Source organism: Limanda limanda, chromosome 20 (assembly GCF_963576545.1).
Source record: "Limanda limanda chromosome 20, fLimLim1.1, whole genome shotgun sequence".
NCBI classification, from domain to species: domain Eukaryota; kingdom Metazoa; phylum Chordata; class Actinopteri; order Pleuronectiformes; family Pleuronectidae; genus Limanda; species Limanda limanda.
The window spans coordinates 14,886,699-14,904,124 of record NC_083655.1 but is presented as its reverse complement, the minus strand read 5'-3'; the positions used below and the strand labels follow the sequence as shown (position 1 = coordinate 14,904,124).

Genomic DNA, 17,426 nt, shown 5'->3' with positions numbered 1-17,426 from the left:
CACCCTTCTCCTGTTACAGCTTCCTCTCCCGGACTGGAAAGATGGCCATGGTAATTAAGAACATTCCTCCGATGGATACGGCTTACACACACACACACACACACACACACACACACACACACACACACACACACACACACACATGCATGTACAGTACAATCTCAAGGACTGAGGATGCTTCATCCCAACATCTCAGTTCCACACATACATGAACTGCTGACTTCTTCTTTTTTAAATAGCATCAACGCAAATGGCCCCCATTTTATCTCATCCAAAGTAGCTCTAATCTCCTTCAGGACCCATCGATACACAGAAGAATGATTTGCCGCATATCTGGGTTACTTCATCTGGAATGTGACCAGCAGTGGAAAGTAACGAGCAACCGTTTGAGCGTCCAAGATTATGTCTGGGCACATATGGCAGATGTGATCGAGCTGCCAGGATTTTTTTTCTTTTCTTTTTCAATGCCAAAGCGCATTATTGAAGTGGTTCAGTGATCAAATAAGATTGGTTCAGTGAAGATAAGGAAAAACAAGCACTGATAAAGAGGGCAAAAGATTTAAATGTGATAATGCATCACGATGTTTAAGAAATTGCAAAGACTTCCAGCAGAAGAATAGAAGATTCGTTTTTTCTGATCTTCATAGCACCTGTTTTTCTCCTGTTTACACATATTTGCCATATTAGCTTCAAATGTGAATGTATTGCATCATGTTTTTCAAAGTAACAACAGCCATTTGAAAATGAAGCTGCGCTGATGTGAATAGTTGCCTTCCAGATTGTAAGATTATAAAACTGTGGGCTGATATCATATCAGTATAACCTGTTAATATCACAGGGTGCATCCAAATATAAAGTCAAGTTAATTTCTCTCAGCATTTACTCTGTGTTACAAACTTACTTCTAAGGGGTCAACACAGAGTATTGCAGCTTTCACACACTGAAGTCTGGACATTTTCCTGAAATCTTCCAGAGGGGTTGCATGCGAGAATTCAAATGTCAGAGTTAGGTGATGTAAATATAAATATAAAGTGTGTTCACATTAGAAAAATGGATGAATAAAAGAATGCTGACAGCAGACACTGTTTTCCCACATTGCAATGCACAAAGGAAGCTCAAAGAAAACTATTAGACTGTGCAGGCCCACTGGCAGCTCTGTGGGGGTACTAGCAGCAGTGCTAAGCTACATGCTAACATCTGCATGCAAGGTAGTGCAAAGAAGAAGGGAACATGAATGTCTGAACCACACATTGTCCATCAGTCCACTTTAACAGACTGAGACTGTATGTGAGAACCAGTTGATGATGCAAAAGGAAAAGTAATTGGGATTCATCCTCTGGGGACCTTGACTTGCATGGTCAGACACGTATTAATTACAATAGGTGGTGAGATATTTCAGTTTGGAGCAAATCAAAGGAACAACTGGCCGTCGTTTGCCATCCCCAGGGAGATGGTGCTGGATAAAAATGATCGTACCACCAACAGTTTAGTTAATAAGGTTCTGTTTGATTTCCTATCAGATGTAACTTGTCTAACAGGTGAGAGTTACCTGAACTTTGCCAGATTTAGCACCGGCTACAAGAGTGGCGTCTCCGTCCGTGTCCCTCCACACATCTCATCAGCTCGCCCCCACCTCCCCAAAAAATAAAATGCACAGGCACTGCCAAATTGTCATCGCTCCATCAATAACCCCCCCCTCAGGCTCTGCCGGGCTGTGATTTACCGAGCTTCTCCCTCGCCCGTTGTGTCACCTGATCCGGGGGAAGGCAGCGGGTCTGTTTGTGGAGCTCATGTGTCCTCTCTGTGAAGGACATGTCTTCTCCCTGCTCTGTGTCCTGCCCCTGGAAGAATTATCTCTCAGCTGTACTTGTGACTTTTTATTTCAGTGTTCCACGTGTTCATATACAGGACAAGATGAAAACAATTAATACTTTCTCATTTGCGACATCTCATTAAAATAGATTTTCTTGAGTAGAACTTGGATAAATACCGTCAGTCTGTTACTCAAATTCAAATCTGCAGCCACAACCCAGATGTAACCATGAGGAAGACCATAGCAGCTGCTCTTCATTGTGATCTAACAGCTATTGATTGTCTGACCCTACCCTTAAAGCACGCTCTTTGGCTGGATTAGGAGGCCAGAAGAGAAATCAATGGGCTGGGATCCTCACGAGAGCCCTGGGATAAGTGGAGGCTGGCCAGGCCTTGCAGGGTTTCATCAGAGCTGGAGGGGGATCAGCTGGGGAACTGTCTGGGTGGAGGCGTTGGAGCAGGGAGAACACGGACAATCAAAATGGCCGAGGGAATTCTTCATTGTGCAGCAATTTGCCCTCTGGTGCTGCGGAACGATGCTGCTCGATTCAAGATTCTTTATTGACCGTATTCACACGGCGACAATCTTCCTTACATCACGCTGAGGGGGGAACCTCACACACTGTTATGAACTGAATAATGATTGTACTGCTATGATTCAGGTTTATAAAACACAGGGAATCAGACAAACTGTTTTCATTACACAGTCCCTAACTGAACAGCAACTGACAAGACAATGGATATTTCATCTGGATGCGTTTTGAGGTTATACAACATATTTATCAGCTCATTAGCTCCTGCTTGACAACAGCTTACGTTGTCCATTTACTTTCAAAAGCTGAAGTCAGTCTGATGACTCCTACCCCAGGGAGAGGCGGTGGACTAGTGGCAGAAACTCGTCTCTGGTTCGACTCCACGGAGAAACAACAAAAAGACGAACCTGTCCAAAAATCCAAGAGGATCCTCCCTACCCTGTCTAGTGCCCCTGAGCAAGGCACCTTACTCCCCCAACGTCTGCTCCCCGGGCGCCGTACATGGCTGCCCACTGCTCTGTGTGTCCTGCACCAGATGGGTTAAAAGCAGAGGTTAAATTTCCCTCCTTGCATGAGTGTGCTTGTGCATGTCTGTGCATGTGTTTGGGACAAATAAATGTATCTTAATCTTAATCTAATAACATAAGTCAAGTCGCCTCATGTCTTAAGCTGCAGTGTCAAAAATGACCCATCATCTACGACACTTAACCTCCTTTCTACCACTGACACTTTGTTGTTGAAATGTATTAAAATCCTACTTTGATAATTGGTCCAGTGTTCTCACCTCCTCCTGGGCCTCCTCCAAAAACGCCCTGTGTGTGCTTATCACAGGCCTGATGGTGCCCACCCCCCCATCTCCACCCACAAAGAAACCGACAAGGCTTTATAAAACATTTTCAAGTGGATGTTACAAGGTGAAGACGAGGCTCCGAGCTGACGATAAACAAGTCTTCGTTTTTGTTTGACAGCACTCGAGGACTTCGAGGACTTCCAAGGTACGAAAGCATTAAATTACAGCCAAATGTTCCCTCTGTGAGACGAATACATTATCTCATCTTTTTACCAGATGTCAGGTCATTGAATAAATGTGGTGTTGTGTAACAATTTTAAGCTGAAACAAAATAAACGACTTAGAGCGAGAGGAGGGCAGGACTGACTCCACAATAAGAATTTCATATCAGAAAAGCATAATTACTAATTAGTTTTTTTATCAATTTTAACACTGAGAACAGCATTTCAGACCATTTCCAACAACAATTATAGGCTTTGTTTTCATTAACGAAAATTACAGCTATTGTAATTTGCCAACAGCGTTTTTGTTTTCATTTAGGATGAAAAGGTGTTAGCTCATTAGTTTATATTTGTGTGTGTGTGTGTGTGTGTGTGTGTGTGTGTGTGTGTGTGTGTGTGTGTGTGTGTGTGTGTGTGTGTGTGTGTGTGTGTGTGTGTGTGTGTGTGTGTGTGTGTGTGTGAAAGCAGATGGCCTTAAGTGTGTCTGACAGGGCCACGGGGGCCATCATCGGGGGAGCAGTGGCAGATGCGGCAGGTAAGATAAACTGTGAATTCAGTTACACTACAACAACAACACAGACTGAGTTAATTACAGCAACAGGACAAATCCGCCTCATTCAGTCTTCATGTAGGATCCAGTGCAGTCAATTTCAATAAACAATGAATTTCCAACAGCGTTAGTCGTTGTTTTCTTCAGTCGTGACCAGAAACATTATCAGTGCCATAATAGCAAAATGTGTGCGTGCTGATAAAGCACAGGGGCGGGGCCTTAACTTGTACAAGTCGCCATGTAGCTGTACAGTAGCTGCTGTGACGAACATGAATGAACCAAGAGGAACTTTTGTTTAACTTCCACACATCATTTTCATCAAACCACTGATCTGTTTGTATTATGTAGATGATTGCGTTTATAAGTAGTGGAGGAAGTTCTCAAATTTTTTACTGAAGTTAAATCAGAAATAAATTGAAAACATTTTCTCCACCACTGCCTTTAATACATCACTGCTCCAGTATTAACAGCTACTCAAAGCACTTTACACAACAGGTGACATCCATCCATTCGCACACACATTGACACAGTAGCCTATGCGTTTTTCCATTCATCCATTCACACACAGCTTAACATGTTATTGTTGTTTGGAGCCATGATTCTGCTCCAGCATAACACACAATCCCCACCCCCCCACCCCCCCACTCCATGCTATCTACTATCGACAGACTGTATGTACAGTAGGTCATGTCAAACACATCAGGAAAAGAAAACTATTGAATGTTCCACCATTTCCTTTTCTGTGTATGTGTGTGTGTGTGTGTGTGTGTGTGTGTGTGTGTGTGTGTGTGTGTGTGTGTGTGTGTGTGTGTGTGTGTATATGTGTGTATATGTGTGTGTGTGTGTGGCCCCTCGCCCATACAGCCCAGCCCATGCACTGGATCTACAATGCAGACACGCTAAGGGAGGTTCTGTCTGATCTGGAGCCGTTTCCCGAGTTCAGGCCTCAGTCAGTGAACCCTTTCTACCTGAGGACAACTGGAGAGCAGACCTGCTACGGAGACCAGGCGTTTGTCCTGCTGGAGACACTGAGTCAGTGTGGAGGTACTGAAATTCACCCAGACAACCAGAGACGGTAGATGTCGTATAGATGTTGTATTTAGGTGTATTTGACTTTTTCAGTTTGATCCATGTCCCATCCACTTACATAGATAAGGCAAGGTTTATCTATACTGCAGCCAGAAACTACATGGTGATCTAGATACTTTGGTATCAAGGGAGCAGGTCATACAGTCGATGGGTTGCATTTACTACTGATGAGAATGTTTTTTGAAATCAGTCCTGCTCCCAAACTGAAAGACCAAGTTCTTGAATAAAGACAGGAAAGAGAAACTATAGATTTCTTGCTTCCAAACATTAGTCTTTTCCTCGTGTTGCATTCCTCACCTCAACAAACTCTAGAGACATTTCCCATGTAGCAAAATTGTTGTGGCCCAGATTCGGCCTCCATCCCACATCCAGCCCACATGCCACATAGAATGGTGGCACCATGGTGGTCCACTCTGGTTTGCCAGATCTGGGCCACCAAACCATAGCAATACCACACGTCGACCCAAATTAGTATTGTACTATTCGAGCCACATTCACAATGTACCACGTAACAAATTCAGGTTCACATCCATTTTGTCTGGGCCATAATGAGGCCAGAAGTGTTGCATCATTGTGTGAAGTTGCCCACACACTATGTGAGACAGGTTTTACCTCTTTATGCCTTTGAAGACCACAAACCTCTTCCTGTCTCCTTCCTGTAAAACAATGTGTTTAGAGACAACAACATACAATGTGACTGTCTTCCTGCTCTTATTTAATTATGGCTGTTACAGTCGTCTACAGCATCCATCTCAGTGAGCCTAATGCGCTCTATGGATGTTTTACTGAATCCGAGGGCAGTTGCGGAACAAGCAGCCCGACGTTCGATGCTGCTGGTGAAGCTGCATGATTGATTTCTGACACAGTGCATCCTGTGTTGACAGATGTCGACGTGGACGACTTGACCAAGCGCATCTACAAGTTCTTTGGTGCAGGAAGCGTGTACGACCTGCCTCTCAATGACCCTTACAGGAAGAAAGGAGGTACAGTACCTGTCCATCTAACCACATGTCATGCCGAGTATTAAGATGAGATAAGATAATCCTTTATTAGTCCCACAGCGAGGAGCAAAGAGGACCGAAAAAAGTGTTTTCAAGCTTAAAATGATGTGAGTGATTCTGTTACTGTCTTTAACAGAATGATTTTCCTGTCTGCCAGGGGGAAACTCCCTTTCCATAAAAATATTCCATACAGTCAGACTTCCCTGTCCAAGCTGCTGACCAGCGCTGTGGATATTTTTTACCGTCAGGATATCATATAAATACAGTGCTGTTATAAAATACCATAACAGCACAGGGCACCTTTGGGTGCAGTAAACTGCAGGCAGCTTTATGTCTGCGTTGGGTCATCATCATGGACAGTGAAAGTCTTCATGAATGAAGAGGCAGAGAGAAGAGAAACGTCAATGTCCTATTTGGTCCTGCAGCCATGCTCCCCATATTATCTGTCAATACAGATGTAGCTGTTAAACCAGTCAATAAATAGTTCAACATAAAATATCTGTTATTTCAATTTGTCAGGTCCCAAAGCCGTGCTGCCCATCGATGGCCCGTGGAGGAACAGCAGCCTGAAGGCTTTCATCAGGAACGTGGACGCTGGCAAAGAGGAAACTGGTAAAGACCATAAGAGCAGAACATGAAAACTACATGAACACATCTGTCATGCCCTGACATCTGGATGTGAGAGGCGCTCAGTCATTAAGATGAGTGCAGTTCCTCAATTAAATATTTTTTTTCTTTTGCACCTCCACCTGGTTAGTGGGAGAAACTGCACATAATTATAAATGAAGGAAAAGCCACAAATTAAACTCTCCCCTGACTGTATTTTAAGAATATTTAATTTCCTGTATTTGGTTTAATTCAGCATGAGGACATCTGTGATGCACTGTGGAAGAAGCAAACTCCTATTGGCTGTAATTATGTTGTGCGGCAATATAAGTTCAGGCCAAATATGAATTATTCAGTGATGCAATTGACAATTTAGGAATATAAAAACTGACAATCGTCATCATCAGTCATATGATTGCATATACACTGTATATTGTGCATATAGATATTATTTGAAATGTATCTTTACAATTCAAGAACAATTTCATTTGAATTTTCATCACTTTTCCCTCATTTTTTCTTATATTTAAAGTCACACACTGGACTCCATACTTTTATATATTCCAATGATACTTCTACTGAACTCCTTAAGAGAGCAGTCACAAGCCTTGAAATTATGTCTTTTGGTTGTTGCATAATGTCTGCATATGTGTGTGTTTTCTGAGGCTGTGAAGTGGACTGTCAGATGGACGGCGTCACTAAGCTGGCTCCAGTGGTCGCCATGTTCGCCGGGCGGCCTGAGATGCTGGAGAAAGTGGAGAAAGCCACACGGGTCACGCAGAACGACGACATGTGTGTGGCTGTGACTCTGGCTGCAGCGAGGTAAGAGTCACAGCTGTCTCACAAACAATGTTTCAACAGCAAAAACACAGTAGCTAAATACTGAAGGTGAAAGAGCTGCTGTGTCTGATTCTGTGGAAACTCACGGCGTGATGTAGTTTAGAAATGAGACAAACCCTTTGTCTGTTTGGCTTCATTAGGATTTTGGAGCATTTTATTCTGAATGGTCCAGATCCCAAAGCTCTGGACGCAGTTCTGGCTCAGATGAATGACCCAAAGAGACAGAACCCTCAGGAGCTGGACCGGGCCGTCATCGGTAAGGAGCATGTGTCTTTAAAGCTGCTTTGATCTGAATGTCTTAGCTCAATACTTAACTCCAAATTAAAAACGTTTAACGTGAGAGGACCTCTTAACCTGAAAGTTGTCGTCTGTGGGGTTCCACATTCAGAGACTTGAGCCAAACTGCAACAGCCACAGATTTGGTTCTGATCCAGACCTTTGCTGAATGTTGTCTTCATGCTCTCTCTCCATTTCATACGTACACTGTTCTAGCCGTAAATGCTAAAAATGCCCAAAGCTCCAGTTTTTGCGTTTCTGTTTTTCTGCCAAACAAACAAATGAGATGGAATGAGATCTATTAATCTGTGTTGTCATGTAAGAGGAAAAGAAAAGTGAGCTGTAGGTCATTGACTCTACAATAATAATGATAATGACATATTAACACGATAACAATCATGATGAGCCTGGTATCCATCCTCCCATCTCTTGGCAAAATGTGAAGATTTTTATTGAAGTGTAAGTTATGTCTTCCATCATGAAGGGTTTTGTGTGAGGTCCTAGGATCTATGATATGTTTGTTTTTATTCTTCTCTCATTCTTGCTTATAACAAACAGAGGGAGAGGTGGACAAAACACCAAGCTCATAAACCAGCAGGTCTTATGGGAAATGTGGTAAAGTGGAAAAAACACAAGGAGCTCGTTCTGTGCAGGATGATTATTGCATCTTTAAAAACATTTTTATGAAAGTTATCTTTTGGAAGCCAAAACATACTGTTTCAATTTAGATGTAAAAGACAGCTGGTGTGTGTTTTGACAGCAGGCATCTCAAAAATCATGAAAACGTCTGGCAGCAACACTTACCATCAAATTACAGTTCAATAAATACAAATGCATAAACAGCATGAGGATTTGCATTTATTTTTATATATAATTTAATGTAATTTACCTTTCAAGACCTTTAAGCTATTTAATAATCCAATTAAATGAATTCAAGGTTTTTCATTTAATGTATTATTTGTTCATGTTTGATTTTATATATACCGATATAAAGGTTATTTACTGTGTTTTTAAGGCATTCACACTTCTCCTAGAATAACTGTAAAATAATGTAGTCAATTTCTGTTTCTGTATTTTTCTTTATCTCTCTCCTTCAATCTCTGCCGAAGCACAACTCCACCAGGTGAAGGAGAACCTGGGGAAGACGTCCCAGCAGCTCATACCTGCTGTGTTCACAAACACATGAGGTGGGTCCTGTCAGTGGCAGCAGCATGTTTACGTGGCACACAGCCTACGTGGCCTCTCCCTCAAGGTAGATCCTTTGGGTTTTTTGATCTCCTGACTTAATAGTCTCCCTCCTGCTTCCTCTTCATCCCTCCTCCCCTGCTGAGGTCGACGTCTCAGGTTTTACGAGGCAGAAAGACTGAGACACCTAATGTGCACATGAAGAAGAGATCTGCTCTCCAGATCTGTTCAAATAAGGCCTGGTGGTTTTATTACCTCCGCCGAGGAGGTTATGTTTTTCATCTGTATTTGTCTGTTACTTAGCGAGATCGTGCAACAGCTACAGGATGGATCCCATGAAAGGGAATAGGGGTGCAGGGCTTTTTTCAGGCACTGTGCATCAACAAATATGGCTAGAAACCTGTAACTACCCCCAAATGTGTAGCTGAGAAACATAAAGTGGCTCCAGCTATGTGGCTTGTTTTAAATGAAAGGGCCGGTCGGGGGGGGAGGAGTGACGTCATGGAGGGATAGGTCGCACGGTATCAGAGCTCCCGATAGTCAGGTGCAATACCCCTGAAAACTCGAATATTCAGAGCTAGAAATCATCTCTGCTGCAATGTCAAGGGGGAGAGGTTCTAAGGGTAGGAAAACTGCGATCAATCAGCCTGAAATTACGGCGCAAGACGAAGCTAAAAACGCGCTAGCTGACCTCGAGATGGAAGAAGATGGCTGCCATGAAACTACCTGCTCTGAACTAGCCGACAGCGAGGCTGGAGTGCGCTCGGGTCTGGCAAACATTAGCAAGGACATAAAGGACTTAAAAACAGAAATGACAGCCTTACTCCGCTCAGTTTGTGAAGATTTGAGGAGGGATGTGAAACGAGACCTGGATGATTTCAAAAAAGGAATTAACCAAGAGTTCACTAAAATTGGCACTGAACAGCAGCTGCAGAGCGGGAGGCTAAACGAGGCAGAGACGCGGCTGGAGAAGCTAGAATCTTGGGCACTGGAGGCAAACAACGCTCTCATTACCTCTTTGAAAGAACGGAAAACCCTGCAAGACAAGTTAACTGATTTGGAGTCGAGGTCGAGGAGAAACAATCTCCGCATCTATGGGGTCCCTGAGGGAGAAGAGGGCGAATCGACAGCTAAGTTTTTGCAAGACATGCTCAGGCGTGAACTGCAACTGCCGGATGACTTAAATCTCCAAATACAAAGAGCGCACCGATCGCTGGCACCCAAGCCAGCAGCCGGCGCTCAGCCGAGACCCATCATCGTCAATTTCCTGGAATTCACCACCAAAGAGAGAGTCCTACGGGACGCGTGGAAAACCAAAATACAGCTGAGAAACAAACTTCTGTCATTCGATCACGATTATGCGACAGAGGTTGTTCAAAAGAGGAAAGAATACAACGCTTCTAAAAGAGTCCTGAAGGAAAAAGGCATCCGGTTTCAGACACCATTCACCAGGATGAGAGTCCACTGGAGCACGGGAGCCCGAACCTACAACGACGCGAGTGAAGTGAAGGAGGAATTGATGAAACGCGGACTCATTGAACCGACACCGGCTCGCGACACGGAGGAGACCGGGTTGGAGACACGGCTTTCCGCGGCGATGGAGTGGCAGCGCAGAGAGGGACCTCGGAGGAGCACCGCTTCAGCAACGACCATGGCAACGACACGCGCAAGGGATAAACTACAAGAATTCAGAAGATCTGGAGATTGAAGTAGGATCAAGACAACAAACATGATGACCTGTCCGGTAGGAATGTTCCGTTTTAAACTACGTCTACAAAAGGTTGAATATTGATCAGCACGTTTGCCCTATGTAAGTATAATTAAGACTATCGGGACCTGAGTGTTACCCTATTTTTTATTCTTTTTCTCTCATAGTTTTTTTTTTTTTTTTTCTTATCCGTTGGACTCACTTAGAATGACGAAAGCCTGTACCATAGGCCATTATGGCATTACTAAGTTAGGGCCCTCTCCGAATGAGAGGCTTTCCCTTCGGCCCCCCAACGGGACCGGAATTCTGGAGGACGAGAAGACCCTCCTTCTTTTGGAAGTGTTTTATTTGTTTAGTTCGTATTGTGCCACTGTTCAGGCACGGTTAGTGGGGCCACTGATGTTCTTATTTGTCCTTAAGTGATGCACGTTAGTGATGTGAGGATAGCGTCCTTAAATGTGAATGGTTTAAATAATCCAATTAAAAGAAAAAAAGTAATAACCAAAATGAAGAGGGAAAACATCCACTTGATATATTTACAAGAGACTCACCTCTCTCAGCAGGAGCATTCTAAGCTTGGGTCTTTTGGATATAAAAATGCCTTTTATAGTACGTTTAAGAATGGCCCCAAAAGAGGAGTTGCCATATTAATCTCTAATTGTGTGAACTTTGAATTCATTAAAGAAATAAGGGACAAAGAGGGGAGATATGTCATCGTAAAAGGAAAAATTGACAATAATATAGTTACTTTGGTTAATGTCTATGTGCCACCCGGTAGTGATAAAACTTTTCTGAAATCAGTGTTTGAAATTATAGTCTTGGAAAATGAAGGGACCCTGATTTGTGCAGGGGATTTTAATATGATCTTGAATCCTAAACTTGATACAACCAATGCTAAAAGAAATAAGACACAATTATCAAAACTTGTCAATATCACACTAGTTGAACTGGGGATGTTTGATGTGTGGAGGGAACTCCACCCTTTAGAGAAGGACTACACGCATTATTCTGCTCCTCATTCCGTTTACTCTCGAATAGATTACTTTTTTATGAATACAGCAGACAGACATAGAATACAAGATTGTAGTATTGGGATAGCTGATCTGTCTGACCATAGTATAGTCTATCTTAACATCAAATTGGAGGCAAGGAAGAAAAATTCACTCTGGAAACTAAATGCAGGTATGTTAAATAATCGGGACACAAAAGAGGGAATTAAAAAAGAAATTAAAAACTGCATAGAAGAAAATATAGACAGCCCTGTTGATGATACCATTCTTTGGGATACGGTTAAAGCGGTTATGAGAGGGAGATTGATATCAAGGGCAGCATACCAAAAGAAAATTAGAGAGGAAGAATATAAAAATTTGATTAAACAATTAAGAATACTGGAACAGAAACATAAAAACCATGAGGGTGGAGCCCTTCTGCATCAAATAAACATTACAAGACGGCAGATAGACGACAGTTTAAATAATGAGATTGAGAAAAAACTGAGATTTACTAAACAAACATATTATGAATCGGGCCCCAAAGCGGCTAAATACTTGGCTAGACGCCTTAAGGTGCAGCAAGCTGCTAATACGATACACAAGATCAGAGACCCCTTAACAAAAGAAATTTTATTTAAACCGGAGGAAATAGAAAAGGTCTTCAAAGAATACTATGAAAACCTGTACTCTCAGCCCCCAGCAAAAGAAAAACACGAGATGAAAGAACTTCTCAATTCATTGGACTTACCGGCTATTGGAGAAGATCAAAATAGAAAATTAAATTCTGCTATTACTAAAAAGGAATTAGACAGTGCTATTAGCAGATTAAAATTGAACAAATCACCAGGCAGTGATGGCTATCCGGGCGAGTGGTATAAAACATTTAAAGAGGAATTGTCTCCACTTCTTCTGAACTCCTTTAACGTAACTTTGACAGAGGGTAAAGTGCCCCCCTCTTGGAAAGAGGCGGTGATCTCAGTGATACTAAAGGGAGGTAAAGAAAAGGAATTATGTGAATCTTATAGACCTATCTCGATTTTAAATGTAGATTATAAGATTTTCACGTCAATCATCTCTAAAAGGTTTGAAAATGTTATGTCTGATTTGATCGATGAGGATCAATCAGGATTCATTAAGGGGCGACAGACTCAGGACAATATTAGACGTACTCTACATATCATAGATCACATCCAGAAACAGGGACTGGAAGCAGTATTAGTGAGCCTTGATGCCGAGAAGGCCTTTGATTGTGTCAATTGGGAATTTTTATATCAGGTACTGGAGAAATTAGGTTTTCAGAAACAGTCAATACAATGTATTCAAAGCCTTTACAAAGAACCCACAGCAAGGATAAAAATCAACGGCCACTTAACCAATAGTTTCAATCTACAAAGAGGCACTCGCCAGGGATGTTGCGTTAGCCCCACTCTATTTGCCATATTTATAGAACCTTTAGCACAGCTGATCAGACAGGATAGCAGTCTGAAGGGAATCCAAATAGGAAAACAGGAACACATCATAGGACTTTTCGCCGATGATGTTATTGTGACCCTGCTGCACCCAGATAAAACCTTTTCTAACCTGATGGCAATATTAGATGACTTCGGTAAATACTCTGGCTATAAATTAAACATGGCAAAAACACAAATCCTCACTTTCAATTACTCTCCTAATAAAGAAACCAGAGAAAAATACAAAATTAAATGGAAGGCTAAAGTATTAAAATATCTTGGAGTGACATTAACAAAAACTCTTGGCAACACGTTTGAAATCAACTATAAACAGGTCAACGAAAATATTGGAACAGATCTCAGGAGGTGGTCAGCCTTTAACCTAGATATGGGGACACGTATAGATATAGTGAAAATGAACATACTACCAAGACTACTATATCTGTTTCAATCTATTCCACAGATGATCCCAGAAGCACAATTCAGGCTGTGGGACAAATTGATTTCTAGGTTTATCTGGGCCGGCAAGAGACCAAGGGTCAGGTATAAAACACTTCAAATAAATAAAGAGGAGGGTGGTGTGTCTCTGCCTAACTTGAGACAATATTTCTATGCAGCACAAATTAGATTTGTAGTATGCGGAAGCTGCCCGCAATATGAAGCCAGATGGAAAGACATTGAAGTTAACATAGAGACCTCTCCAATCCAAGCAGTGTTAGGGGACACAGCGAATAAAATGCGCCAAGAAAGCAACAATGATATTATCAAACAGACCCTGGGTATTTGGAATAAGATGGTGAAAGACTACAAAATGGAGGGAGACGCAAGGATTTTGACTTGGCCCGCCCTGGATCACAAATTTAAACCAGGAACGAATGATATTGGCTTCAGACAGTGGTGGGACAAGGGTATAACAGCTATATGTACACTCACACAGGGTGGGCACTTCAAGAGTTTTGAACAATTACAAAAGGAATTTGATCTAGATAATAAAGATTTTTTCAGATATTTGCAAATTAGGGATTACTTTGATAAAAAAATTAAACCAGAACTATCTGTAGAGGGTAATGCAGTGGTTGAAATCCTAGTTGAAGCTTATAAAAAAAAGAGTAATAAAACTATTTCCAAAATATATCAGGGCCTACAGAAACAAAATGGAGAAAATACAGGATATGTTAAAGCAAAATGGGAGAAGGAATTAAACATAGAAATATCACAGGAGGATTGGTGTTCTATGTGGAAAGCACAGCATTCATCCACAAGCTCAAGGAAGTGGAGAGAATTTGGTTGGAGGAACTCAATTCGTTATTTTATAACACCACATATTAAAAGTAAGCAAATTCAGTTAAAGGAACCGTGCTGGAGGTTGTGCGGAAACACGAACGCCCATCACTCTCATATTTTTTGGCTATGCCCAAAAATTCAGATATTTTAGGGGAAAATATGTCTGTCTTTAAGTAAGATTCTGGGATATGAAGTCACAAACAATGTAAAGGTGCTTTACTTCTGTATTTTAAAGGATGTCATCTCAGGAAAAGATTTGTATCTGTGTAAAATATTGCTCATGGCCTGTAAGAAAACAATCACTAAGAACTGGTATCGAGCGGACACTCCAAACCTCAAACAATGGATGGACATAGTAAATCAGATTAAGACAATGGAAAAAATTACTTTCTCTCTCAGATCCAGAGGAGCGATTTTCCCAAGTAAATGGGAGAAATGGACCACCTTTATTGAAGAATTAGATGACGCTTCAATATCAGGATAAGCTTTGGACAATCAAAGAAAATATGTATAAAACTGTTATACCGGTGCTCCCCCTCGTTATTGGTTATGTTATTGTACTTGTATTGTGTGTATGTCCTTTAAAAATGTGAAAAGACTAAAATAAAAAGTTAAAAAAAAAATAAAAAAAAATAAAAAAAAAAAGAAAGGGCCGGTCGGGCCTTGGCAGAGGTATATGCTCTGTTGAGTGCAATTCTAGTTTTGTATGGATCACTTCTAACTCAAACTTAAACAGGTTTGAACCTCTGATCTGTTTCTGTATCGTTTCTCTCACCCTGCTCTACTGATTCTGAATCTGTTCTTGTCCAAGTGTTGCCCGATGCGTTCCAGGGAGCGCTTCACGGAGTCCTGACGCTGACCCAGCTGGATGAAGCAGTCAGGGACACCATGCGCTGCGGGGGATGCACCGCCAGCCGAGCCTCCTTCATAGGGGCCTGTTTAGGGGCACAGGTACTGTGGGGGTGTGGGGCTGCAAGGCAAATACTTGGATGGATGGATAGATGAATGGATGGTTGGAAAGAGGGATGGATGGATCCTTCATCCTTTAGTGAGCCCAAACTGGAAAAACTCTATTACATTTTACATCAAAATGTTACATCAGGCACATAACAAACATAACATTTTTAAGATTGTCTATAAAGGCCAGTCATTAAAAACCCTAACCATAAATAAGTTATGAGATTTATTTCTTTTAAAGTAGTGCACCAACTGGGTTAAAATTTGATTCCCCCTGTTGACTCTTTGTTTACCAGTTGTAACACACTAGTCATCATATTCCATCACATCAGGGAGGCACATGCTTCCCTGCATTTTGGGTCGAGCCAGGAAGTGAGAGCAGCAAATGAAAATTCACCATCTTGCATGTTATCGTCTTCAGTCGTGGTCTCGTGGATGTGTGTTTGATAAGTTTGACAGTGAGCTGATGGTTGAAATTAAAAACTTGTGTGGTGCTTTCAGATCGGTCTCCAGGGAATCCCAGAGTCTTGGCTGAAGAGGACGTTCAGATATCCGCGGCTGCTGGAGTTGGCTGAAAACCTCGTCCAGAAAAAGTCAGCAGATGTAGTTTAGCTTTGAAATCGACTCAAACAAACCCTGTCCATGATTATTCTTTCAAAGCTATTTTAAGAGACTTTGCTGTATTGCAGTACTTTGACATGGCCGCCCATGACAGTCTCATTTTAAAGTCTTGGACTGAATGAAACTTGAAACTTCTGTTTGCTTTGTCAAAGACGTTTCATGCAGGAAAGTGAAAATGTGTTTTCATGTTGTGATGAGGACACGAGAAACATTTTACTAAAACAGCTGCATTGTAAGAAAAATGTTTTTTTGAAATGAATAAAGAACTTTTGAATGGTTCCATTATCTTTTCTTTGCTGCAGAGTGGACTTAAAGGATTTCCCTGCACTGCCTTGGGGAGATTAAGTTTTCTGCAGTCAGGTTTCATCAGGTTTCCTTCTTCTCTTCCCCTTGAGTACTTTGTGTGATTGTGAAGCGAAAGAGCAGACACCAGATCTACTCCCGCAACATATTCCTTCCTCATAGAAGCTGTTCTGCCTCCCGAAAAGTGCTGACTTCCATATTTATGTGTTTTAAGCAGCCGCCCCAACACTTCTGACAGTCCGCCAAGTGTGAAGCAGCCAGGGCCTGAATATCTTTGTAACAGAGTGGTTATAAAAGTGCAGCATGCAGGCTACCGTTGATATCCCTCAGCTGCTTTTACAGTTTGACTCGTTGACAATGATGAACAGGAAGAGGTTCACGCTGTAGATGAACTTCTTTACTGGTTTGACAAGTCGTTTTGGCAGTGCATCGAGAATTCATGCGTGTTTCAGCCGTGCATCCTCAACGCTGAGCAGGGAGGCTGCAGGATCTCACAGAGGGAAAGTCATTTGATTTCTCCCTCGGCCCGACTTCCTCCCACACAGCAGGTAGCAGCGGCCGTCTGGCATAATGACAACCAGACCTGAAGAGTGTTTTTGTTTTTCCCAAATCTGCCAAAGTCCACTTCCTCAAGACGTTTGCCGAGGAAGAGGAGATGGTTGCAAAAGATATTAGGGTGTGGAAATATGCACTTGCCGTTGTGTCGGCGTTGCTCATCAGCACAAAACAAGTCAAACAATATTACAGGTCAAACTGTTTTCTACAGTCATTATGGGAAGAGCGTAAGACAATCTGTGCACTGTGCAGGTTTTACACTTGCAGGCACCCGACTTGCATCGTAATGGTATAAAATAATATTCCGAAAGGGAGGCCTGAAACTACCTCTTCTTCCTGTCATCCATGATTCCCTCGCTTACACCAGTTTGTCTCTCTACCCATCCAAAAAAGACTGACAGTATTGGGACAAATGAGCCTTCTATCTCCCTCTCCACATAGAGGTGATGCATTATTATAAAAACTAAATTGTGACATGTCCCTTTTTTGATGGTAAGCTGCAAGTGTTGGGTCTATGTTAACATTGTGTATTTACAGGTGTCAACATTACATTTAGAAATGACACGTAAAGGGTCAGTGGGTTATAACCAGTATAACCAGTGTTAATTCTACAGAAGGCTTGAATGTTGTATAACCATCTGCTGTGTGGAAA

At 42.0% G+C, this 17,426-nt stretch overlaps 1 protein-coding gene across 2 annotated transcripts; it reads left to right on the top strand.

The window, feature by feature from the left end:
* Window positions 1-3,238: 3,238 nt before the first annotated feature.
* selenoj (selenoprotein J) lies at window positions 3,239-16,194 on the top strand. 2 transcript variants are annotated; one of them, XM_061094206.1, is made up of 10 exons: window positions 3,239-3,340; window positions 3,825-3,891; window positions 4,771-4,950; window positions 5,880-5,978; window positions 6,516-6,608; window positions 7,268-7,424; window positions 7,583-7,698; window positions 8,828-8,905; window positions 15,150-15,289; window positions 15,797-16,194. In XM_061094206.1, exons 2-10 carry the CDS (start codon window positions 3,825-3,827, stop codon window positions 15,905-15,907), a joined length of 1,041 nt encoding a protein of 346 aa, XP_060950189.1. In that variant the 5' UTR covers window positions 3,239-3,340; the 3' UTR covers window positions 15,908-16,194. The 2 variants fall into 2 exon arrangements, with proteins under 2 accessions (XP_060950189.1, XP_060950190.1); XM_061094207.1 differs by having other exon boundaries at window positions 3,822-3,891.
* Window positions 16,195-17,426: the final 1,232 nt, after the last annotated feature.